The sequence below is a fragment of the Mustela nigripes genome, chromosome 13, assembly GCF_022355385.1.
Source record: "Mustela nigripes isolate SB6536 chromosome 13, MUSNIG.SB6536, whole genome shotgun sequence".
Classification (NCBI taxonomy): domain Eukaryota; kingdom Metazoa; phylum Chordata; class Mammalia; order Carnivora; family Mustelidae; genus Mustela; species Mustela nigripes.
Genome location: NC_081569.1, coordinates 144,870,739 through 144,896,771, shown reverse-complemented (window position 1 = coordinate 144,896,771; position 26,033 = coordinate 144,870,739). Strand labels below are relative to the sequence as shown.

Genomic DNA, 26,033 nt, shown 5'->3' with positions numbered 1-26,033 from the left:
AATTCTGTGCTGCAGTGTGTACATATCCACCTGCAAAACAGTGGTAAAATTAGTACCTACATCACAATAATGGGGTGCCTATGTGAAAAAATGAAGATAATGGGTGCTAAGTAGTTTCTCTAGGAAAGTGACAAAATAAAAGACCATGGTTTCCTCAAAGATATCTTGGTGAACAAACTCCACCAGGAACCTCACGAATGCTCTAGGTCACTGCCATCTTGAGGATGCTACCTGGCAAATGTGTTATATACACAGAGAATATGCAAATATGGCCTTCCCTCTGCAGATTAAAACAGCTTAGCCCTGACTCTGCAGCTGGGAGAGGAACCCCAGCACAGTATTTCCAGGTGGCCCATTCAGTAATCAAGACAAAACATTGACAATTCACCATGGAGTTTGAGCTTGGTTGGTTATTCCTTGTTGCTCTTTTAAAAGGTAATTCATGGTGAGCAAGAGACGTTAAGGATGTGAGTGGATATGACTTAGAGAAACCATGGATGTGTGACAGTTTCCTCACAAGGACGTCTATGTCTGCAGATGTCCAATGTGAGGTGCAGCTGGTGGAGTCTGGGGGAGACCTAGTAAAGCCTGGGGGTCCCTGAGACTCTCCTGCGCAGCCTCTGGATTTACCTTCAGCAGCTACGGCATGAGCTGGGTCAGCCAGGCTCCAAGGAAGGGGCTGCAGTGTGTCGCATATATTAGCTATGATGGAAGTAGCACAAACTATGCAGACTCTGTGAAGGGCGAGTTCACCATCTCCAGAGACAATGACAAAAACATGCTGTATCTGCAGATGAACAGGCTCAGAGTCCTGGACACAGCCCTGTATTACTGTGCAAGAGACAGCGTGGGAGGACATCAGCTTGAGTCCAGACACAAACCTCACTCTAAGAGGGATCTGGACCACCATGGGTGTACAATAACCACCAATTCTGTCTTTAAGCACAGGAGTAGATGCAGATGGAGGTTATGGGCAGGTTTCCTGTAAGGCTCTGGGGATTACTCTCCATAGAACAGTTTTCATCAGGGACCCTCTCTGCACACATGATTCAGTGCTTACCTCTTCACTCTCTGACTTCAAAAGTTTATTCTAAGGGAAATAATTATACTAAAATGCACAAAATATCTTCTCCCATTCCGTGGGTTGCCTATTTGTTTTCTTGACTGTTTCCTTTGCTGTGCAGAAGCTTTTGATTTTGATGAAGTCCCAAAAGTTCATTTTCGCTTTTGTTTCCTTTGCCTTTGGAGACATATCTTTTTTTTTAATTTATTTTTTTTTATTTTCAGCATAACAGTATTCATTATTTTTGCATCACACCCAGTGCTCCATGCAATCCGTGCCCTCTATAATACCCACCAACTGGTACCCCGACCTCCCAACCCCCCTTTCAAAACCCTCAGAATGTTTTTCAGAGTCCATTGTCTCTCATGATTCACCTCCCCTTCCAATTTACCCCAACTCCCTTCTCCTCTCTAACTCCCCATGTCCTCCATGCTATTTGTTATGCTCCACAAATAAGTGAAACCATATGATAACTGACTCTCTCTGCTTGACTTATTTCACTCAGCATACTCTCTTCCAGTCCCGTCCATGTTGTTACAAATGTTGGGTATTCATCCTTTCTGATGGAGGCATAATACTCCATAGTGTATATGGACCATATCTTCCTTATCCATTCGTCCGTTGAAGGGCATCTTGGTTCTTTCCATAGTTTGGCGATCGTGGCCATTGCAGCTATAAACATTGGGGTATAGATGGCCCTTCTTTTCACGACATCTGTATCTTTGGGGTAAATACCCAGAAGTGCAATGGCAGGGTCATAGGGAAGTTCTATTTTTAATTTCTTGAGGAATCTCCACACTGTTCTCCAAAGAGGCTGCACCAACTTGCATTCCCACCAACAGTGGAAGAGGGTTTCCCTTTCTCCACATCCCCTCCAACACATGTTGTTTCCTGTGTTGCTAATTTTGGTTATTCTAACTGGTGTAATGTGATATCTCAATGTCGTTTTAATTTGAATCTCCCTGATGGCAAGTGATGATGAACATTTTTTCATGTGTCTGATAGCCATTTGTATGTCTTTATTGAAGAAGTCTCTGTCCATATCTTCTACCCAGTGTTTTGATATGATTGTCTGTTTTGTGTGTGTTGAGTTTGAGGAGTTCATTATAGATCCTGGATATCAACCTTTTGTCTGTACTGTCATTTGCAAATAGCTTCTCCCATTCCGTGGGTTGCCTCTTTGTTTTCTTTACTGTTTCCTTTTTTTTAAATTTGTATAATTTTTTTATTTTTTATAAACATATATTTTTATCCCCAGGGGTACAGGTCTGTGAATCACCAGGTTTACACACTTCACAGCACTCACCAAAGCACATACCCTCCCCAATGTCCATAATCCCACCCCCTTCTCCCAAACCCCCTCCCCCCAGCAAACTTCAGTTTCTTTTGTGAGATTAAGAGTCACTTATGGTTTGTCTCCCTCCCAATCCCATTTTCTTTCATTTTTTGAAAGAAGTTGCTGTGACTGATATTGAAGAGATTAGTTCCTATGTTCTCCTCTAGGATTCTGATGGATTCCTTTCACACACTGAGGTGGAGCATAACAAATAGCATGGAGGACATGGGGAGTTAGAGAGGAGAAGGAAGTTGGGGGAATTTGGAAGGGGAGGTGAACCATGAGAGACTATGGACTCTGAAAAACAATCTGAGGGTTTTGAAGGGGCAGGGGTGGGAGGTCGGTGTACCAGGTGGTGGGTATTATAGAGGGTATGGATTGCATGGAGCACTGGGTGTGGTGCAAAAATAATGAATACTGTTATGCTGAAAATAAATAAAAAATAAATTTTAAAAAATCACAAAAAAATGCACAAAATGCAGAGCCACTAACATTGTTTATTCCTGTCCTAAAATACCAATCAATCACAAATATCCTGATGGTTATCAACTTTACAGAAATCCCAGAGGCACACAGTATGCAGCACAGTCACCCAGATTAACCTGTACACTTGATAGAAGGAGCATAAAGTGCATGCTGGACATGAGGCCATAGAGGCATCAACAGTCTAAAGCAAAAGAAGAAAGGGGCTTGGTGGGGGTGGGTGGTGTCACTATCTTAAACAAAGTTCACAGCATCAATATTAGCGACAACAAGGTAAAGCAGTGAAACCTACACCACGTGTGTTTCGGATGTGGAGTATGAACATTAAACACACGCACTCACTCTCTCTTTCTCTCTCTCTCTCTCTCACACACACACACACTTATTCACTCACACAAGAGAATAAAACCTTCATCACTTTCCCCTAATTTTTCTGCAGCAAAGGTGGTCCTAAGAGAGAAATATACAGCATATAGGAAGACATCAAGAAGCAAGAAAAATTTGAAAGGCACACTAATGTGTTGCACCTGGGTGGCTCAGTGGGTTAAGCTTCTTCCTTTGTCTCAGGTCATGATCTCAGCGTCCTGGAATTGGGCCCCACATCAGGCTCTCTGCCCAGTGGAGAGTCCGCTTTCCCCTCTCTTTCTCTCTGCCAGCATCTGCCTACTTGTGATTTCTCTCTCTGTCAAATAAATGCAAAAAAAAAAAAAACAAAAAAAAAAACTCTGAAAAATGAAAAAGAGTCCAGCTAATGTTACATCTGAAGGATCTGGAGAAAGTACAATGACTAAAGCCTAAATACAGCAAAAGGAAGGAAATACTAGAGACTAGAGCAGAAATAAATGATATAAAATTCTAAAAAGAGAGAGAACAAGTTTTTTTTTAAAAAAAAGTTTGTTTCTCTGAAAAAGAAATAAAATTAAGAAACCTCTGCCTAGATTTATCAAAAATAAAAGAGAAATCCCCAAATAAATAACATCAGAAATCAATATATTGGGGTGCCTGGGTGGCTCAGTGGGTTAAGGCTTCTGCCTTCGGCTCAGGTCATGATCCCAGGGTCCTGGGTTCAAGCCCCGCATCTGGCTCTCTGCTCAGCAGGGAGCCTGCTTCCCTTCTTCTCTCTCTGCCTGCTTCTCTGCCTACTTGGGATCTCTGTCTGTCAAATAAATAAATAAAATTTAAAAAAAAGAAATCAATATATTTCTCTGGGGGAACAAACAGTGTTTTGGAGAGGTGGAGGTCAGGGGATGGGTTAATTTGGTAATAGGCAATAAGGACACGTGTTGGATGAGCACTGGATGTTATACACAAATAAAGAATTGTTGAATACAGCAGCCAAAAGTAATGGTGGCTAACTGAAAATAATTTTAAAAGGAATTTAAGCAGATAATATTGTGAGAATATATAAATAAATAAATAAATATAGAATTCTAGGAAGAATATTCCCCAGTCCAAATCCTGAAATTATACTCAAAATTTTGTGTTCAAACCAGGGGTGGTTGGGGGGGGGAATGGGATAACTGGCTGATGGGCATTAAGGAGGGCACTTGATGGAATGAGCATAGGTGTTATACGCAACTGATAAATCATTAAATCTACCCCTGAACCTGGTAATGCAGTGTGTTTTAACTGAACTGAATTTAAATTAAAAAATTTGAAACATAAAATAAGAAATCAGGGGTGGTTGGGTTACATTGAGAGAGTATGTGCTATAGTGAGTGCTGAGAAGTGTTTAAGTCTGAGGATTCACAGACCTGTATCACTGGGACTAATAATACATTATATGTTAATAAAAATTAAATAAAAAATAAATCAGTCTAATCTAGTGTGTCATTCAAAGTTCTTGTTTTGAAAAATGCCACTGGAATTTTGATAGAGATGGCTGGAAGTATAGATTGCTCTGGACAGTATAGATATTTTAACAATGTTTATTCTTCCAATCCATGAGCATGGAATGCTTTTTCATCATTTTGTGCTGGAACAAGCACTCCTAAAATTTGTATGGAACCAGAAAAGACATTGAACTGCTAAGGAAATGTTGAAAAAGAAAAAGAAAAAAAAAAACTGGGACATCACATTACGTGATTTCAAGCTTTACTACAAAGCTGTAATCACCAAGACATCATGGTACTGGCACATAAACAGACATATACACCAGTGGAACAGAGGAGAGAGCCCAGTTTGGACCCTCAACTTTATGGTCAAATAATCTCTGACAAAGCAGGAAAAATTACACAGTGGGGGAAAAAAACTAATGATGTACTGCATGCTCACTAGCATAACACAATAATTTTTAAAATGCTAGAAATAGAAAAAAAAAAGAAAAACATTCTCTTCACACATTAGAATACTGCTGAGTGAAATCAGTCAAGCAGAGAGAGTCAAATATCATATGGTTTTGCTTATTTGTGAACCATAAAGAAGAACACAGAGGACAGGGGGAGATGGAGAGGAGAAGGGAGTTGGGAGAAATTGGAGGAGGAGATGAACCATGAGAGTCTGTGGACTAGAAGGAACTAACTGAGGGTTTTGGAAGGGAGGGGGATAGGAGTTTGGGTGAGCCTGGTGGTGGGCATTATGGAGGGCAAGTATTGCATGGAGCACTGGGTGTGGTACATAAACAATGAATTCAGTAACACTGAAAAGAAATTTAAAAATAAATAATTTTTTTAAAGAAATAAAGGAAGCAAACAGGTGACTAATCCACATGAAGTCAGCACACTCCAATTTCAAACTAGATTACAAAACCATTGTCATGAAAACAGTATGGTACTGGCATTAAAAACAGACACACAGGACAATGGAAAACAAAAGAAAGCTTGGAAACTGATAATCCTAGTATGTTTGGCAAAATTTATTCATTCATATATTAAAGATATATTTCAACTTGACTCTGATAGAATTATTAACTCTGAATGGGAATTTATAATCTTGATGTCCCGTATCAACGTTCCCTACCAATAAATGCATTTAAAAATATATATTTATTTATTTGACAAAAAGAGATCACAAGTAGGCAGAGAGGCAGGCAGAGTGGGTGAAGCAGGCTCCTGGCTAGGCAGAGAGCCTGATGGAGGGCTGGATCCCAGGACCACAGGATCATGACTTGAGCCACAGGCAGAAGTTTTAACCCACTGAGGTGCCCAGAAGCTCAATAAATGCATTACTTAAACAAACAAACAAACAACAACAACAACAACAAAAAGAATACCACATACTGTCTAAGTGCTCTCAGTGATCTTTGTAGATCAGTGATCTACAAACAAAGCAATCGCTGTTTTTAACTTGTAAAGAACTGAACCTAAGTCTGGAGCTAAATATATACTCAGAGGACATGCAAATAGGGTCTTCCCTCCACTGAATAAAACAGCCCAGCCTGGACCATGCAGCTGGGAGAGAAGCCCCAGCCCTGGGATTTCCAGGTGTCCACATTCACTGATCAGGGCAGAACACCAAGAACTCACCATGAAGTTTGTGCTTGGCTGGATTAATTCATGGTGAACAACAGACATTGAGGATGTGAGTGAATATGAGTGAGAGAAACCATGGGTGTGTGACAGTTTCCTGACCAGGATGTCTTGTGTCTGCAGGTGTCCAGTGTGAGGTGCAGCTGGTGGAGTCTGGGGGAGACCTGGCGAAGCCTGGGGGGTCCCTGAGACTCTCCTGTGCAGCCTCTGGATTCACCTTCAGTAACTATGGCATGAGCTGGGTCCGGCAGACTCCAGGGAAGGGGCTGCAGTGGGTCGCATATATTAGCACTAGTAGTAGTTACACATACTATGCAGACTCTGTGAAGGGCCAATTCACTGTCTCCAGAGACAATGGGAAGAACACGCTGTATCTGCAGATGAGCAGCCTGAGAGCTGAGGACACGGCCGTGTATTACTGTGCGAGAGACACAGTGAGGGGAAATCAGTGTGAGCCCAGACACAAACCTCAAACTACAAGGGTATCAGACCAGCAGAGGGTGCACACTCCTCACCAGTTCTGTCTTTAATCCCAGGAGCAGGTGCAGATGGAGTCTATGACATATTTCCTGTCAGGGTCTGAGGTTTCCTCTCCATAGAGCTGTTTCCCCAGGGGAGCCTCCTGGACATCATTCTGTGCTTACCTATTCACTCTCTGACTTAGAAACTTAGTTGTAGCAGGAAGAGAAATATACAAAAAGATGTCAGTTACATTAGTTTCCTCTTGTCCTTAAATACCAATAAATTACAAATATCCTGATGCAGGTCAATAGAACCTTCATAAGAATCTCAGTGGCAATCACTGTGGATCACAAGAACCTCCATCGGAGCCACACACACACACACACTCACACACACACCTACACACAGGAGTATAAAACCTCCACTAAAAAAAATAAAATTAAATTTCAGAAAATAGTAGAAAAACTCTATCACCATCCTGTAACTTCTCTGCAGCAAAGGCATTCCTAAGACAGAAATACACAGCATACAGGAAGACCTCAAGAAGCAAGAAAAATCTCAAATAAACAACCTAACATTAAAGGTGCTAGAGAAAGAGCAGCTGAATCTTAAATATAGCAGAAGGAAGGAAATAGCAAGATTAGAGCAGGAAGAAATTATATAAAAACTAAGAAACACAGAACAGATCAAAGAAACCAGGGTGTGCATATTTTTTTTCTAACTCAATTAGATAAGGTATAGTACATCATTGACTTTTGATATAATATTCAACACTCCATCTGTTCAGTATAAAACCATGTGCTCATCACGTCACATGATCCTTTGTGGGAAAAAAAAAAAAACAACAACACAATACATCTCAGAATCCTCCACTTAAATTTACCAAAATAAAAGAGAAAGGGCCCAAATAAATAATAAAGGACTCTAAGTGGTCCAGTGTGTCATTCAAAGCACGTATTTTTTTGGTGCATAAACAATGAATTCTGGAACACTGAAAAAAAATTTAAAAACTTGAAAAAAGTCTATATTCTTTTTTAATATTTACTTAGCCAGCATATAGTACATTATTAGTTTTTGGTGAAGTGTTCAAAGATTCATTAGTTGTGTATAACACTCATCACGTCACCTGCCCTCCTTAATATCCATCACCTGGCTGCCCCATTCCCCACCACCCTCACTTCTATAACTCTTGTTTGTTTCCCAGAATCCAGAGTCTCTCATGGTTTGTCTCACTCTCTGATTTCTTTTTATTTTATTTTTTATTTTATTTTATTTTATTTTATTTTATTTTATTTTATTTTATTTTATTTTTCAGTGTTCCAAGATTCACTGCTTATGCACCGCACCCACTGCTCCATGCAATACGTGCCCTCCTTAATACCCACCATCAGGCTCACCCTTGCCTCCACCCCCCTCCACTCTAAAACCCTCAGTTTGTTTCTCAGAGTCCACGGTCTCTCATGTTTCATATCCCTCTCCAATTTACTGCAATTCAGTTTCCCTTTCCCTCTCCTAATGTCCTTCATGTTATTCCTTATGCTCCACAAGTAAGAGAAACCATATGATAATTGAATTCTCTGTGGTCCTCCTCACTATTCCTTATGCTCCACGTAGAAGTGAAACCACAGCATAATTATCATTCTTTGCTTGACTTATTCTACTTCACATAACACCCTCCGGTTCCATCCAAGTCAATGAAATGGTATGTATTCATCCTTTCTGATGGCTGAGTAATATTCAATTGTATATATGGACCACATCGTCATTTTCATACCATTTATATATGGAAGAACACCTCAGTTCCTTCCACAGTTTGCTATAGTGAACATTACTCCTATGAATATTGGGGCTCATGTACCCCTTTTTTCACTGCATATGTTTCTTTGGGGTAAATAGTAGTGCAGTGGCTGAGTCAAAGGGTAGTTCTATTTTTAACTTTTTGAAGAACCTAGACACTGTTTTCCAAAGTGACTGTAACAACTTTCATATCCATCAACAGCATAAGAGGGTTCCCCTTTCTCCACAACCTCTTCAACATTTGTTGTTCCCTATCTTGTTAATTTTAGTCTTTCTAAATCGTATAAGGTAATATATCATTGTATTTTTTAATCACAACATTCCAAACTTTATTGCATTCTTACTGTAGAACCTGTCAAGTGATTTTAGCTTTTTAAATTTTTTAAATTTCTTTCCAGTGTACCAGAATTCATTGTTTATGTACCATGCCCAGTGTTCCATGAAATATGTGCCCTCCATAATACCCACCACCGGGCTCACCCAACCTCCAAACCCCCGCCCATTCAAAAGCCTCATATTGTTTTTTCAGAGTCCACAGTCTCTCCTGCTTCATCTTCACCACCAATTTCCCTCAATTCCCTTCTCCTCTCCATCTCCCTATGTCCTCCATGTTATTTGTTTTGCTCCACAAATAAGTGAAACCATATGATAATTGACTCTCTGCTTGACTTATTTCTTTTTTTTAATTTTTTCAATTTATTTATTTTCAGAAAAACAGTATTCATTATTTTTCACCACACCCAGTGCTCCATGCAATCCGTGCCCTCTATAATACCCACGACCTGGTACCCCAACCCCCCTCACCCCCACCACTTCAAACCCCTCAGATTGTGTTTTAAAGTCCATAGTCTCTCATAACTCACCTTCCCTTCCAATTTCCCCCAACTCCCTTCTCCTCTCTAACTCCCCTTGTCCTCCATGCTATTTGTTATGCTCCACAAATAAGTGACACCATATGATAATTGACTCTCTCTGCTTGACTGATTTCACTCAGCATAATCTCTTCCAGTCCTGTCCATGTTGATACAAAAGTTGGGTATTCATCCTTTCTGGTGGAGGCATCATACTCCATAGTGTATATGGACCACATCTTCCTTATCCATTCATCCGTTGAAGGGCATCTTGGTTCTTTCCACAGCACTGGGTGTAATGCATAAAGAATGAATTCTGGAATACTGAAAAGAAATTTTTTTAAACTGAACATATTGTGCTCTTTGTCATCTTTGGAATGTTGCCTATCCAAAAAAAAAGTAAATAAAAACGTTTAAAAAAGTAATAAATATCATGGTCTTGTCAAGTATTTGAGCAATAGAAGTAGAAATAAAGTTAAACTTAATACAATTACAAAATTATATATGCTAGAAAATTAAAGCTTGTGTAAGGTAACATGAGATCATTAGTAATGTGGGGACAGAGTGAAGAAGGAATGAGGAAGGAAGAATTTCAAAGAAAATACATGAAATTTTGTGGGAAATTGATTTGCTTGCTCTGGATAATGCTGATTCTGACAAAAGGGTTTACCATATCACACATTCTACACTTGTGCATTTCATCCTGTGTGAAGTACACTCATCACAGCTATTGCAGATAATGCCAGAGATGACTTGGGAGGAATGTAGAGATACTGAAATGTTAGAGACTTGAAAATAGAACTGCACAAACACTAATTCTCTCTACTTTTTAGAGAAAATCTAAAAGAAGCAAAATCATCTTGTCCCCATCAACAGCAGAGATTCCACCTTCCTCATGAACCTGCCCACTCTGTCCTAAAGGCGATTCAGAGGACATGAGGTCTGTGGGGGGAGGACCCCAGGCCAATTCCTGGGGCTCACACCCCACACATGCTCTTGGACACCTTACACAACCTCTATAATTATGGGTGTATGTTCAAAACTCTTTATGGTGTAACATGAAACAAACTCCCCAAGATGTGGGTAAATGTGTAGAAAGAGCACAGGAGGCCAAGTGTGTACTCTGGAAAATCATATCATAAAAAAATAATTTTTCCCAAATCCTGTCAATGCCACAAAGTCAGAGCAGTCACACCTGCTCTGGTCACTGCCCTCTCCATCAGCTTAGATCCCAAGCTGGATATATAGTTAGAGGGCATGCAAATATGGACCTCCCTCTGCAGATTAAAACAGCCCAGTCTGGATCCTGCAGCTTGGAGAGGCAACCCAGCCACGGGATTTCCAGCTGTTCCCACTCAGTAATTAGGAGAGGACAGAGAAAACTCACCATGGAGTTTGTGCTGGGCTGGGTTTTCCTTGTTGCTCTATAATTTATAAGGTAATTTACACAGAATAAGAGACCGTGAGTGTGAGAGTGGATATGAGTGAGACAAAGAGTGGGTGTGTGACAGTTTCCTGACAAGGATGTCTTGTGTCTGCAGGTGTCCAGTGTGAGATGCAGTTGGTGGAATCTGGGGGAGACCTAGTGAAGCCTAGTGGGTCCCTGAGACTCTCCTGTGCAGCCTCTGGTTTCACCTTCAGCAACTACTACATGAACTGGTTTCGCAAGCCTCCAGGGAAGGGGCTGCAGTGGGTCGCATATATTAGCTATGATGGAAGCAGCACAAGCTATGCAGACTCTGTGAAGGGCCAATTCACCATCTCCAGAGACAACGGCAAGAACACGCTGTATCTGCAGATGAACAGCCTGAGAGCCAAGGACACGGCCATGTATTACTTGCAACAGACACAGTGAGGGGACATCAGTGTGAGCCCAGACACAATCCTCACTGTAGGACGGGATCTGGACCACCAGGGGGTGCACACCACTCACCAGTTCTGTCTTTAAGCCCCAGGAGCAGGCACAGCTGATGATATGGGCAGGTTTCCTGTCAGGGCCTTTGCCATTCGTGCCTTCAAGCTTTTTCCCCAAGGGAGCCTCTCTGGACACATGATTCTGGGATTCCTCTTCAGTCTCTGATTTAGAAATTTGGGACAACAACTTTATGAACAGCACAAAAGACAGTGTCAATTATACTTGCTTGTTCCTGTCTCAAAATACTGATGGATTACAAATATCTCCATGTATGTCATCTGAACCTTACAGGATTCCCAGCTACACTCTCTGTTCATTAGAAGATCACCCAGCTCAGTGTGCAAGCTTGTCAAAACCAGTGTAAAGTGCGTGCTGGATATGAGCCTACAGAGGCATCAACAATGCAAAGCAAGAGAATTAACAGCCCTGGTACAGTGTCAAACTTGAACTGTACTCACAGTATCAATATTAATGACAACATGGAATAGAAGAGGAAACCTGCACCAGGATGTTGTGTGGATAGAGTTTGAAGGTCACAAACAATCACAGAGACACACATACACACCCAAGTGAATATAAAATTTTTAAATATAATTTTATTTTCTCAGAGTTCCAAGAATCATTGTTTATGCACCACACCTTATGCTCCATACACTAGATGCCCTCCTTAATACCGAACACCAGGCTCATCCATCCCCACACCCCCTCGCTTGCAAAACACTCAGTTTGTTTCTCAGAGGCCACAGTCTCTCGTGGTTCATCTCCCCCTCTGATTCACCCCATTTCACTTTTTCTTTCCTTCTTCTAATGTCATCTGTGTTATTTCTAATGCTTCACAAGTAAGTGAAACCACATGATAATTGACTTTCTCTGCTTGACTTATTTCACTCAGCATCATCTCTTCGAGTCCCCTCCATATTGCTACAAAAGTTGGTGGGAATGCAAGTTGATGCAGCTTCTTTGGAGAACAGTGTGAAGATTCCTCAAGAAATTAAAAATAGAACTTCCCTATGACCCTGCAATTGCACTCCTGGGTATTTAACCCAAGGATACAGATGTCGTGAAAAGAAGGGCCATCTGTATCCCAATGTTTATAGCAGCAATGGCCACGGTCGCCAAACTATGGAAAGAACCAAGATGCCCTTCAATGGACGAATGGATGGAAAATGTGGTCCATATACACTATGGGGTATTATGCCTCCATCAGAAAGGATGAATATCCAAATTTTGTAGCAACATGGACGGGGCTCATTTTTTTAATATAGATAATTTTTTAACCTATTTACCATCACAGTGAGATATCCAGTACATCAAATTCCATAATAACCTTCTAACCTGAACATTTTGATACATACACCTGTGTTTTCCATTTTTTTAATTAATTTATTTATTTTCAGAAAAAAGTATTCATTATTTTTTCACCACACCCAGTGCTCCATGCAATCCATGCCCTCTATAATACCCACCAAACTGGTACCCCAACCCCCCACACTCCCACCACTTCAAACCCCTCAGATTGTGTTTTAAAGTCCATAGTCTCTCATGACTCACCTCCCCTTCCAATTTCCCCCAACTCCCTTCTCCTCTCCAACTCCCCATGTCCTCCATGCTATTTGTTATGCTCCACAAATAAGTGAAACCATATGATAATTGACTCTCTCTGCTTGATTTATTTCACTTAGCATAATCTCTTCCAGTCCCGTCCATGTTGCTACAAAAGTTGGGTATTCGTCCTTTCTGATGGAGGCATAATACTCCATAGTGTATATGGACCACATCTTCCTTATCCATTCATCTGTTTTAGGGCATCTTGTTTCTTTCCACAGTTTGGCGACCGTGACCATTGCTGCTATAAACATTGGGGTACAGATGACCCTTATTTTCACTACATCTGTATCTTTGGGGTAAATACCCAGGAGAGCAATGGCAGGGTCATAGCGAAGCTCTATTTTTAATTTCTTGAGGAATCTCCACACTGTTCAAAGTTTTATAGCTTGTAGGGTTAGGGAGTTACTTGCCTATTTTTAAATTTTGCTTCTTGACTATTCATTTGCTTTATTTTAACTTTTGTATAGTTGCCTTCTGTTTATGTCCTTTGTATGTGACAGAAGAATAGAACAACACAACCAGTAAACATTAACATACTCTATGTATCTCAACTCTACTCGGTTAAACCAGTAACACCAGGAAGCTCTTGGAAAGATGCAGATGACATCTTATGAGGAGCAAAACTAAGGTCCAGTCCTGAGGCCCTGATCATTGCAGAGCTGGTCCACACGTCAGGTGTGGTGGAAGAAATGAGTCTCTGTTGGAGATGCTTCAGTGTGAAATCATGTGGTGTATATGCTTGTCAACATTGCATTTCAAATATTTAAGATTCTACATATTGTGTGGTTTTTTTTTTTTCTAAAATAAAAAATTAAGGCAGGCATATTTAACAACTAACAGAAAATTTATGCTCATATGTTTAGTGAATGGTTTTATAGTTTCATAATAATTTCAACGTTTTCTCTAATTTAGGTAGAAATAGAGAAATTATGTCCCAAACGGATATTCATTGGGATCTAGAGTAAAGAGACTCAACTTTTTGCATTTATCCATTTTCTCCCTGACATAATTAACAAAAACAGTCATGACTCTCTGTGTGGTGCCATATGGGTTGGCATTTCCTAACTCGTCTGTGCCCACACCTCACTGGCAGCTGTCCAAACACCTTGCATCCCACATCCTGCCCAATTGTGGTCGTCCTGAACTTCTGGGCCAGGCTGGTTCACAGCGGTGCATCTGAGAACTCATGAAGCATGGACAAGTGTCAGCTGGCCTTTCCTTGCACCTCCCATTCCTCCGCAGGAACAAGCCTAAGCTTGAGAATGCATGTTTACGATGTATTGTTCCCGGGTCCTCACTGTCTGACACCACACATGTATTCCAGTACCTGCGCATTTTTCTTATTTTATATTTAATTTAAATTTTAATAGTTACCACACAGTGTAATATTGGCTTCTGGAGTATAATTCAGTGATTCATCATTACATACAACACCTAGTGTCATCAAAACTGGTGCCCTCTTTCATGCTCATCATCCATCTCCCCAATCCTCACTCATCTCCCTCCAGCAACCTGCGGTTTGTTCTCTATTACTAAGAGTCACTTATGGTTGTTTCCCTCCTTCATTTTTTTTCTTTTCCTACTTCACTTATGTTCATTTGTTTTTCTTCATAAATTCCACATATGAATCTTAAATGGGAGAAGATATCTGAAAAAAACTTATCTGATAAAGTTTAATATCCATAATCTATAAAGACATTCCCACACTCAACATGCAAATAATACAGTTAAAAAATGGTCAGAAGAAAGGAAGTAATAAACACTTATTGAAATAAGACATCCAGATGGTTATCAGGTACATGAAAAGATGCTGAACGTTAGCCATCATCGGGGAAGCACAAATCAAAACCATGGAAAGATGTCACCTCATACCTGACAGAATGACTAAAATCCAATACCTGCTGAAGACAATTCTCAGACCAATGGAAATCTCATTAGTGATTCACATCAAATATAAATGGAAGCATATAGAGAAGTGGTTTCTAGGACTATTCCTCCCAAGAAAAGCAGCTGACCCTCACCTTACTGATAGAGGAGACATTTCCCATACAATAGAACCTATGAATTTATACCCTCAGGAGGGAAAAACTTCAGAAGCTTAAGAGCACCTGATAGATCATAGGGACTTGATCCAACATTCCTGCTCATGTCTGAATAAAATAAATATTGGATATTGTTGCCTATAAGCAGAGTGTGGAGCTCAAGTAAAGGAAGTAAGTATGAGGACATATCCTACCAATAAGACAATCCATAGTGGTTATGCTGAGAGGGTAACTCTTTGCATGTTGGATAAATGGGGAAGGCAAAAGAGGAGTCCCTGTATCTCTGCAAGGGTCTGTGACACCTGCTGGTGCACTGGGACCAACAGGGTGCACTCACAATCCCTCTGACTCAAGAACCATGAAGCTCATGATCCAGGACAAAAGGTTGGTTGATGGCTGGTCTCCTCTCGATGGTTTCCAGCTAAATGCTCTGTTAACTTCTCCCACACAGAAACACAGTAAACAGTTTGTAAATCTGTGGAAATACAAAAGAGTCCTCCATTTTTGGAATAAACCATCAAAATGACAAAAACCAAAATTGCCAAGAGTGAAGCACTGAGATAAATATAATTGATATCATCATGACAATAAATATGAACATAGAAGTACAATGATCCCCATTTCAGAAATGAAGAACTGTCTTTATCTAACAGCATGCGTTCTGATCTCAAGTGTTCTGATGTTAATTGTTTAAATAATAATTCCATTCTTTTATCTTTATTTAAAGTTTTCCATGGATGTGTACAGAAAGAACAGGTATAAATGTCCCTTGTGGTTGTTGATAGCCCACAGCGTCTCCACAAGCTCTGTGAGTTTCTGTCAAGGCTTCTCAGTGTCTCCAAGTTTTGTGACAGAAAGACCTGGTTGCTCCACAAATAAGTGAAACCATAGGATAATTGACTCTCTCTGCTTGACTTATTTCACTCAGCATAAACTCTTCCAGTCCTGTCCATATTGCTACAAAAGTTGGGTATTCATACTTTCTGATGGAGGCATAATACTCCGTAGTGTATATGGACCACATCTTCCTTATCCATTCACCCATGGAGCATAACAAATAGCATGGAGGACAAGGGGAGATGGAGAGGAGAAGGGACTTGAGGGAAATTGGAAGTGGAGGTGAACCATGAAAGACTATGGACTCTGAAAAACCATCTGAGGGTTTTGAAGGGGCAGGGTTTGGGAGATTGGGGGAACCAGGTGGTGGGTATTATGGAGGGCACATATTGCATGGAGCACTGGGTGTGGTGCATAAACGATGAACTCTGGAACACTTAAAAGAAATTTTAAAAAATAAATAATTTTATTAAAAATGCTTTAATAATCCCAAGAAAATACAGTAAATTGGGGATTTTATTGTGGGTCAGTTGAAAATTTGTGATGGCTCTGCCAAGTCAAAGGCAAAGAATTAGTCTTTCTAATAAGGCTTCCCATTTGTATAGTAGAAGATGAAGGAATGAGCCTTATGGTTGTAAGTAATGAATCATTGGACTATAAAGACTGATGACCAATTCTTTCAAAACCCATAAAAATTAGTGAAAGAAAAAATAAGTGACCAATAGGTATAAGGGATAAATAGTGTCCCGGGACAATGAGAATGGAAATACCTAAGAACATGATGTTAATAAAACTATTAGAAGTAGGAAGAGAGCTTACCCAAGATCTCAGGTGAAATTTCTCCAGTCCCCAAGATCACCAGCTGTTTCTGAAGGTCTTGTGTTTGCTGTGTGCACACAGAGACCAGAAGCTTCCAGTACATCCATGAGAATGCTTAGATTGAGGTGCTGGATGGGAGAAGCCTTCCATCATAACTAACTGATCCTTCAGTTGCTGATATAATATCCACGTGATATAATTTCCCAATATGAAACCTAACATGTGATGGGATGAGGATGTGGAGACTTTGGGAAGGGTGCATAGGAGGGTAAGGCCTCATATTGGGAATAGTGCTCCTCCTCACAGAAGAAAACTCACACCACAGACACAGGAAGGGATTAAAACTGAGGGGATAAAAATATATGTTTATAAAAAATAAAAAAAAAAACTGAGGGGCTACAGAATACAGATCTTTCTGAGGACAAGAAAGAGACACTCAGGGACAATGGTGATACCACGTTGAGGACAAAGACCCTACAACACTTTCCAGACCAAATCCTGGATCCTCCATCCTGGGCCTCACACTGTGGCCTCCCTGTGGCCTTGTAGTCTTGACCAGTACCTCTCTCTATTCTTCATTAGATTTTCCAGGAACATCTGTGAGGCTTTTGGGAGCATCACAGGAGAAAGTGTTGCTTGAGGTGAAAGGGGAAGGTGTCAGAAGAGGGGATGACCAGCAGAATGCAGCCCCATGAATGGACAGAAAGAAAGCTGTCTGGTGAGGAGTGATTGTCTGGAATCTTGGGAAGATATTCAAGCACTGATCCCACTAAACTGTCACTCTACTTCCCTGCCCACCAGGAGATGTGGAGCAGCATCAGATGAGTCAATAACTTGGCGCTGCTTCTCTTCCACCCCAGTTCTCAGGATTATCTCTCCCATAGGCATGGGGTCACCATGACTCACAGTTTCAGGTACAAAATAGTCAGGGAATGTCTTCTCATGTCTGTCCTCAATCCCAGAACCAGCCTCACATCTGCTGGTGTCGGTGTCCACACTGTCCAGCAGGACAATGCATATTCCAGAGTACATTCACTAATACAACCTCATGTTTTGTGGGCATGAAGCCAGTATCCAGCCAGGTCTGAGGCACACCCACCACTGATCCTGCTGTGTGGTGTGTGCAGCCCAACTGTACAAGCCCAGAGTACAGGCTGGAGGATGGGACACTCTTGCAGTCACCACAATCCTCCCCATACCCAGAAGCACAGCTGTCTCTGAAGAAGAACCACAAGGACTTTCTACATACAACATCAAGCTCTTATGATGAGACAGTTTATCCGAACCAGAAGCAGATGCATCTCCCCCACTGTGCCTTTTTATGTGAATTACCAGCTGTTCTGGAAATGTTAGAAAGACAGGCCAGTTCTTCATGTAGCCCATCTGCATAGGTGAGAAGGAGACTGAATTCTGGGAGGACACCCCTATCTCAGAGACCTTTCATTGTCACTCAAGCAGGGGACCCTGACCCAACAAGACAGCATTCCAGATCACCTGTCCCTGCATCAGCACCAGCTTAGTTTTGGAAAGACTGCCCTGTCTAGTGACCTCCAGAGTCCTGTCCTTAGTGTCCTGGCTGTGCCCACTGGGAAAGGGGACCACCTGGGGCTTCAGGTATACTGGGGCTTTCCCCACATGCCAAGGACTCAGTGATGACAGCAATGACAGGGTGGGTCAACCCAGGAATGACCCTCTGAGGAGCAAGCATGGGCTCTTCTGTCCACAGCATCTGCAGGGTCCCAGGTGCTGGAAGAACACAAAACCCCAACGTGCATGCACTTCCCAGGCTCTGCTTGAATTCTTTGCTTTTGTTGTGTCGTGACGAATGGAGGCACACACCTGGTCCCAGCAACAGCATCAGTGCATGTTATTGGATAGTGGGTGTGGAGCAGACTGTGAGCTACATGCATGTACATGAGCACATACAATCAGATGTAACCTTCAATCCCAGGAACCTAAAGGAGATTAGAGGCCCCACCCCAATATCCCCCAGCATTTATGGACTCTCAATGACTACAGACTGTGTCAGTGCAGCTGGGGGCTCCAGGGAAGGGGCTCCTGGGTGGATTCAGAGATTCTTTGCTTGGGTTCTCCCTGTAGAGTGTGCAGGTCTTGTGAGGCTATCTCAGTCTTACAGGAGATGTTATCAGAGCACATGGTGTCATTGGAAGAGCTCCCTGAAGGCACATCACACAAGTTTAGGGACAGAAAGTTTTACCACTTGCCTTTCTAGGACCTTCTGCTGTTTTAACAATTAAATTGACATAAGAAAAACAGTGAAAATGAACTTAATTTTGCATTTATTTTATTTTCATTCTTATTTTTATTTTTTATTATTTTTTCTTTCAAAAGCAGACTTGGTTTATTAAATTTTTATTTATTTTTTATTTTTTAAATTTCTTTTCAGTTTTTTATTATGTTATGTTAGTCACTATGCAGTACGTCATTAGTTTTGATTCAGTGTTCCAACACTCATTGTTTATATAGAACACCCAGGGTTCCATGCAATACATGACCTCCTTCATGCCCATCATCAGGCTGAGCCATCCCCTTAACCCGCTCCTGTCTAAAACCCTCAGAATGTTTCCCGAAGTCCACAACCTCTCATGGTTCATCACCCTTTCCAATCTGCACCCCTTCACTTGTACATTCTTTCTCCTAATGTCCACCATGACATTCTTGATGTTCCACAATAATTGACTTTCTCTGCTTGACTTATTTCGCACAGTATAATCTCCTCCAGTCCCATCCACATTGATACAAAAGTTGGGTATTCATACTTTCCGATGGTTAAGTAATATCCCATTGTATACATGGACCACATCTTCTTTATCCAAACATCTCGACACTTTCCACTGTGGACATTGCTGTTATGAACATTGGGGTGCATATGCCCTCTTTTCACTACATCTGTATCTTTGGTGTAAATACCTAGCAGTACAATAAGAGTCATAGAAATGTAAGACACAAAGATGTGAGCAAAGCAGAAAACTCTGAAACCTTTGGAAAGATCAACAGTAAATTTGTGAAGAATGATAATAAAAAGAAGCATGGGTTTGTGGAAATAAATTAGTAAAGATATAAGGTTTGTTTGTAAAGCATCCGGGCTCTTAAAGTCCTAATCTCGTGCTAAGGACATCTCTCTCTTTCTGGTACAGAGAGGGAGCCTTTCCCATTTGACACTTATCTTCAGGTTCAGGGTGATGGGAACCTGAAAGGGTGCATGGGCTATCTCAAATAATTTAATTCCAGAGGCACATGTGGGGTGACATGTCCTGCTTCCCTTTGCCATGTAATATTGGAGTAGAAACACTGCAGTAAATACTCCATGAGCCAGGACAGCATCCTCCCTGCAGGACAGGATCTGGACTGCATGGGGTGCTCAGGACCAACCAGCACAGAGCTGCTGACCCAAGAACAGGTACCTATGGCTCTGGGGACATCTTTCCTCTCAGAATTCAGGGTTTTCTTCTGCAGAAAACAATGTAACATATAAGTAAGACAGGGAAAGCTACAGGGTGTGTAGATATCCTGTTCTATTGTATTTACCAAACTCAAGGCAATGAGAAGCATATTTGAAGAGGATAATATCCCAGGACTTTAGATGTCTTAATTTTAAAGAGATGGAGGAATGAATGCACTTATAAGCTCATGGGTGCAGTATTTTGGAGACACACCAATCCACAAGTAAGTTATTCAGACAGCAGAGCCAAGAACAGATTCAGGGTGTCTCTCTGTCATTCCAAGGTGGGGTTGCATGAGGAGCATTTCCTGGGCTTTTTTTCATTCAGTGGAGAAGCTCTGTCTAAACACAGTTCAGGGAGCCGCAGGGTACCCATGCTCTCAACAAGGATTAGGACATATGTCCTCACCATATGACTGAAATCAGTCCCTGTGATGTCTATCTGCTTCTTCTTTTGATGGGTCTGGTCTTGAGTATAAAATACTATTCCTTATGAATATGCAAATAGTCCAAGCTGCATCTTGGGTTAAGTAGGGGAATATCTGTGCACTGAGAGCATCACCCAACAACTGCACCCTCCACTACAGAATCCTCTGAGAGCACAGCCAGTCACCATGACCTGGAGCTGGAGAATCCTCTTCTTGGTTGCCCTGGCTACAGGTAAGTGACTCCCAGTATCTGGGCCAAGGAGGAGAAAAAGGCCAATCAAAGATGAATTCATCCCCACCTGCTCTCTCTCCACAGGTGTGTACACCCAGGTCCATCTGTTACAGTCTGGGGCTGAGGTGAGGAATCCTGGAGCATCCGTGAAGGTCTCCTGCAAGGCATCTGGATACACATTCACTGACTACTATATGCACTGGGTGCGACAGGCCCCAGAACGAGGACTTGAGTGGATGGGACGAATTGACCCTGAAGATGGTGCCACAAATATTGCACAGAAATTCCAGGCTAGAGTCACGCTTACAGCAGACACATCCACAAGCACGGCCTACATGGAACTGAGAAGTCTGAAGTCTGAGGACACGGCTGTGTATTACTGTGCAAGACACAGTGTGAGAACCCACATCCTGCATGTGTCAGAAACCATGAGAAGGGACGGCTTTGTTGGTGGGTTGAGGAGGAAGGGGACAGAGTATGCCTGACTTCCTCATACAAATGAGTCAGAAGTTTGGGATAAAAATACTGCTTTCATGTGCACACCAATCACTGTATAAAGATTGGAAGAGGCGAGAAATGCTGTAGAAAGATAAGGCTTAATATTTTGCATCTAAATTTTTTCTTTATTAGTTTTTTCGGAGGGATATTTGCAACCTCTATGTGGATGGAGGGAATGTCTGTCAAAGCATCATTTGGGAAGTTTAGAAGGAGGCAAACTGCAGAGTACAGGAATGTAGCTCAGTCCTTAACAAGTTCTGAACTTCTTCCTCTATTTTGAAATATGGTCATGTGCTTGGTGAAAAAAAATGATATGAAATGGAGGGTTTCTATGGATGAATGTCTATGCCCCAACTCCACTGAGCATCACACACAGTACATTCTGGTAGGAGACTCATGAACTCGTGGCCACAAGTCACGGTCTGACCGATGTGCCAATTTCAAGCTCACTCTACAGCAGCTCCTCATCCTTGCAGTCTACCTTTCAGTGCTGAGTGCAGAGGCTCCTACCCAAGGACTGCTGCCTGAAAGAGTCCCTGTCCCTGGGGTAGTTATGCAGAATAGGAGCTGCAGGGGGAGATGTTTGTAAGACTCGCTACCTGCCCTGCAGTATTTACTGTGATCACTGGATCCTGGTACCACACACATGGCTCAGGACTACACACGTTTGATGGCCTACTACCTGGAGATCTATAAGAAATCAAATCCACTAGGCTACACTCAGTGCTGGGAGGGATACACCCCTGCAGGAGCTCTGGGGTTGAGTCTATTCCTCTGGGTTTGCAAAGTTTCACCCCTTGTATTTTCAGACTCGTGACTCCTTACTCCAACCTACCAGCAAGAAGACCATTGATTATCTATGGTCACATGACTCAACTCTTCTAATGGGACCTAGCCTTCCTCTGTTGCCTTTCAAAAGAGCACTTGACATGACATTAGGAACCACCCAGATTCTCCTGAAAAGAGGTTCTGCTATTTTACTTAAGTATAGTTGACAGACAGTGTTACATGTTTCTGGAGGACGACACAGTGATTGGACAAGATTTTATAGTGTGCTCTGCTCATCACAGGGGTATCTATTATCAGGGAAATATTTGAATCTAAAGGTGTCTATGTTAATGAAATAAGGCAAAGTCTCATTCATCTTATAAGAGAACCCTCACAATTTCTAGTCATTATCAAGCCACCACAGTCGACCCTCAGGACTCCAAGCTCCACATCCATCCCATATACCCATACATTTAACACATCCCTACAGCCCCCAAAGCCTCACTCTAGAAATGCATAAACTCCAGTCCAACATCTTCTAAGTTTCATCACCCCAAATCCCCACATCTCATCATCTAAAACACATACAGGCAGCACTCTGAGTGAAAATCCATCCTGGGAAATTCTCCTCTTAACCTGGGGACCCAAGATACTCAAAAATACATTATATCTTTCCAAAATGTCTGGTTCAGCCTACAAGGAACATCAGTTGGAGACACTCCCATTGCATGGATCACATAGAGGGACTAAAGGAATTAACCGTTGTTTCTATGAACAACTGGGAAACAATTAGTTTCTGAGGCCTGAGATTCTCTGTAGTAGAAAACTCTACACTGGGTCTATGGCTCTGCATCGTGGGTCAATTTTCCTTTTTCAGTATCTGTGCCAATGAGAGTATATGCCTGCTTTCACTGGAATGCTCCCTGCTAAGAGAATCTGGGGAGCCATTGGCCACTTTTCACCTTGCCCTCTCTTCCCATTCAGCCCTAGGTGGGAATGACCATACCTCTCCAACTTTGTCAAAACTGTGTGGGACTCTGTTACATGAGGGAATCACTGCAGGTGGATAAGATCATGCCACAGCAACACTACAAAACTGATAGTAATCACGTTTATTGAAATTCAAATTTCCTAATTTTCACAAATTTGTGGAGCTTAGATTGTCCAGTGTGGATGTTCATATGTATCACTGATACTATTCCAGAAATGTCCAGTGTCTGCATGTCATTTTGCCTAGTGATAATAACAATATGATTGGAGTAATTCTCGAGGACTTGACAAGAAAGGGGACCATCTCCAGTGTAGGTGTGGGGTGAGGTTGGGGGTGAACATGAAGCCAGCCAGCGACTCCTCAGGGCACCCTCCACAACACCTAAAGAGCACCCCTATTCAGTCATAGGCTGATGAGGAGGGAGGGTTAGACTTGTGGTCTGCTGTGTCTCACAGGGCCAGCTGTCCATATCAAGGTGCCATATCCATAGACTATTGCTCAGGGAATGTAGACTCATTGCACATAGCTCAAGAACATGTCTGTTTACACAGTCTATGAAAATGAGTTGTGCATTGACTCTGTGCACTGATCATTGTCCTCCCTCTCTGCCTGGGTGGCTTGGTGGGTTGGGCCTCTGCCTTTGCCTCTGGTCATGGTCATGGGGTTCCTGAGATCAGGCCCTGCATTGGACTCTCTGCTCAGCTGGGGGCCTGCTTCCCCCTCTCTCTCTGCCTTCCTCTCTGCCTACTTGTGATATCTCTCTCTCTCTCCTCTCTCTCTCACTCTCTCTGTTAAATAAAAAAAATATATATTTATAAAAAAAATTTTTAATTCATTTTTTATTTATTTTCAGCATAACAATTAATTATTTTTGCACCACACCCAGTGCTCAAAGCAATCCGTGCCCTCCATAATACCCATAACCAGGTACCCCGACCTCCCAACTCCTACCCCTTCAAAACCCTCAGATTCTTTTTCAGAGTCCTTAGTCTCTCATGGTTCACCTCCCCTTCCAATTTCCCCCAACTCCCTTCTCCTCTCTAACTCACCATGTCCTCCATGCTATTTTGTTATGCTCCACAAATAAGTAAAACCATATGATAATTGACTCTCTCTGCTTGACTTATTTCACTCAGCATCATCTCTTCAAGTCCCGTCCATGTTGCTACAAAGTTGGGTATTCATCCTTTCTGGTGGAGGCATAATATTTCATAGTGTATATGGACCACATCTTCCTTATCCATTTGTCCATTGAAGGGCACCTTGGTTCTTTCCACAGTTTGGTGACTGTGGCCATTGCTGCTATAAAAATTGGGGTACAGATGGCCCTTATTTTCACTACATCTGTATCTTTGGGGTAAATACCCAGGAGTGCAATAGCAGGGTCATAAGGAAGTTCTATTTTTAATTTCTTGAGGAATCTCCACACTGTTCTACAGAGGCTGCACCAACCTGCATTCCCACCAACAGTGGAAGAGGGTTCCCCTTTCTCCACATCCCCTCAAACACATGTTGTTTTCTGTCTTGCTAATTTTTGCCATTCTAACTGGTGCAAGGTGATATCTCAATGTGTTTTTAATTTGAATCTCCCTGATGGCTAGTGATGATGAACATTTTTTCATATGTCTGATAGCCATTTGTATGTCTTCATTGGAGACGTGTCTGTTCATATCTTCTGCCCAATTTTTGATAGGATTGTCTGTTTTGTGTGTGTTGAGTTTGAGGAGTTCTGTATAGATCCTGGATATCAACCTTTTGTCTGTACTGTCATTTGAAAATATCTTCTCCCATTCCGTGGGTTGCTCTTTGTTGTCTTGACTGTTTCCTTGGCTGTGCAGAAACTTTTGATTTTGATGCAGTCCCAAAAGTTTATTTTTGCTTTTGTTTCCTTTGTCTTTGGAGACATCTCTTGAAAGAAGTTGCTATGACTGATATTGAAGAGATTACTGCCTATGTTCTCCTGTAGGATTCTGATGGATTCCTGTCTCACACTGAGGTCTTTTATCCATTTTCAGTTGATCTTTTTGTACAGTGTAAGAGAATGGTCGAGTTTCCTTCTTCTATGTATAGCGGCCCAGTTTTCCCAGCACCATTTATTGAAGAGACTGTCGTTTTTCCACTGTATATTTTTTCCTGTTTTGTCAAAGATTAATTGACCATAGAGTTGAGGGTCCATATCTTGGGTCTCTACTCTGTTCCACTGGTCTATGTGTCTGTTTTTATGCCAGTACCATGCTGTCTTGGCGATCACAGCTTTGTAGTAAAGCTTGAAATCAAGTAACGTGATACCCCCAGCTTTATTTTTATTTTTCAACATTTCCTTAGCGATTCGGGGTCTCTTCTAATTCCATACAAATTTTTGGATTATTTTCTCCAGCTCTCTGAAGAATAACAGTGGAATTTTTATCGGAATGGCATTAAAAGTATAGATTGCTCTAGGCAATATAGTCATTTTAACAATGTTTATTCTTCTGATCCAAGAGCATGGAATGGTCTTCCACCTTTTTGTGTCTTCTTCAATTTCTTTCATGAGTGTTCTGTAGTTCCTTGAGTACAGACCCTTTACCTCTTTGGTTAGGTTTATTCCCCGGTATCTTATGGTTCTTGGTGCTATAGTAAATGGAATCGATTCTCTAATTTCTTTTTCTGTATTTTCCTTATTAGTGTATAAGAAAGAAACTGATTTCTGTACATTGACTTTATATCCTGCCACGTTGTTGAATTGTTGTATGAGTTCCAGTAGTTTGGGTGTGGAGTCTTTTAAGTTTTCCATATAAAGGATCATGTCATCTGTGAAGAGAGAGAGTTTGACTTCTTCATTACCAATTTGGATACCTTTTATTTCTCTTTGTTGTCTGATTGCTGTTGCTAGGAGTCCTTTTTTTTTTTTTTTTTTTTTTTTATTCATTGGGTGTTGAGTATGTGCCAGACACTGTTCTAACTTCTTTTTTTTATTAAATTAATTTATTTATT

The 26,033-nt window shown here is 41.5% G+C and overlaps 2 gene segments (V, D, J or C); both read left to right on the top strand.

The window, feature by feature from the left end:
- Positions 1-389: 389 nt before the first annotated feature.
- LOC131999476 (immunoglobulin heavy variable 3-11-like) lies at positions 390-11,314 on the top strand. The segment is given in 3 exon segments: positions 390-435; positions 6,473-6,799; positions 11,001-11,314. Coding segments are annotated over 3 exon segments (687 nt in total).
- Positions 11,315-20,684: 9,370 nt separating this feature from the next.
- The window catches only part of LOC131999475 (putative V-set and immunoglobulin domain-containing-like protein IGHV1OR21-1), a 30,283-nt gene continuing 24,934 nt past the window's right edge, over positions 20,685-26,033 (top strand). The window contains 2 exon segments of the V gene segment in view: positions 20,685-20,803; positions 20,888-21,253. Of these exon segments, the coding sequence occupies positions 20,758-20,803; positions 20,888-21,253 (412 nt within the window).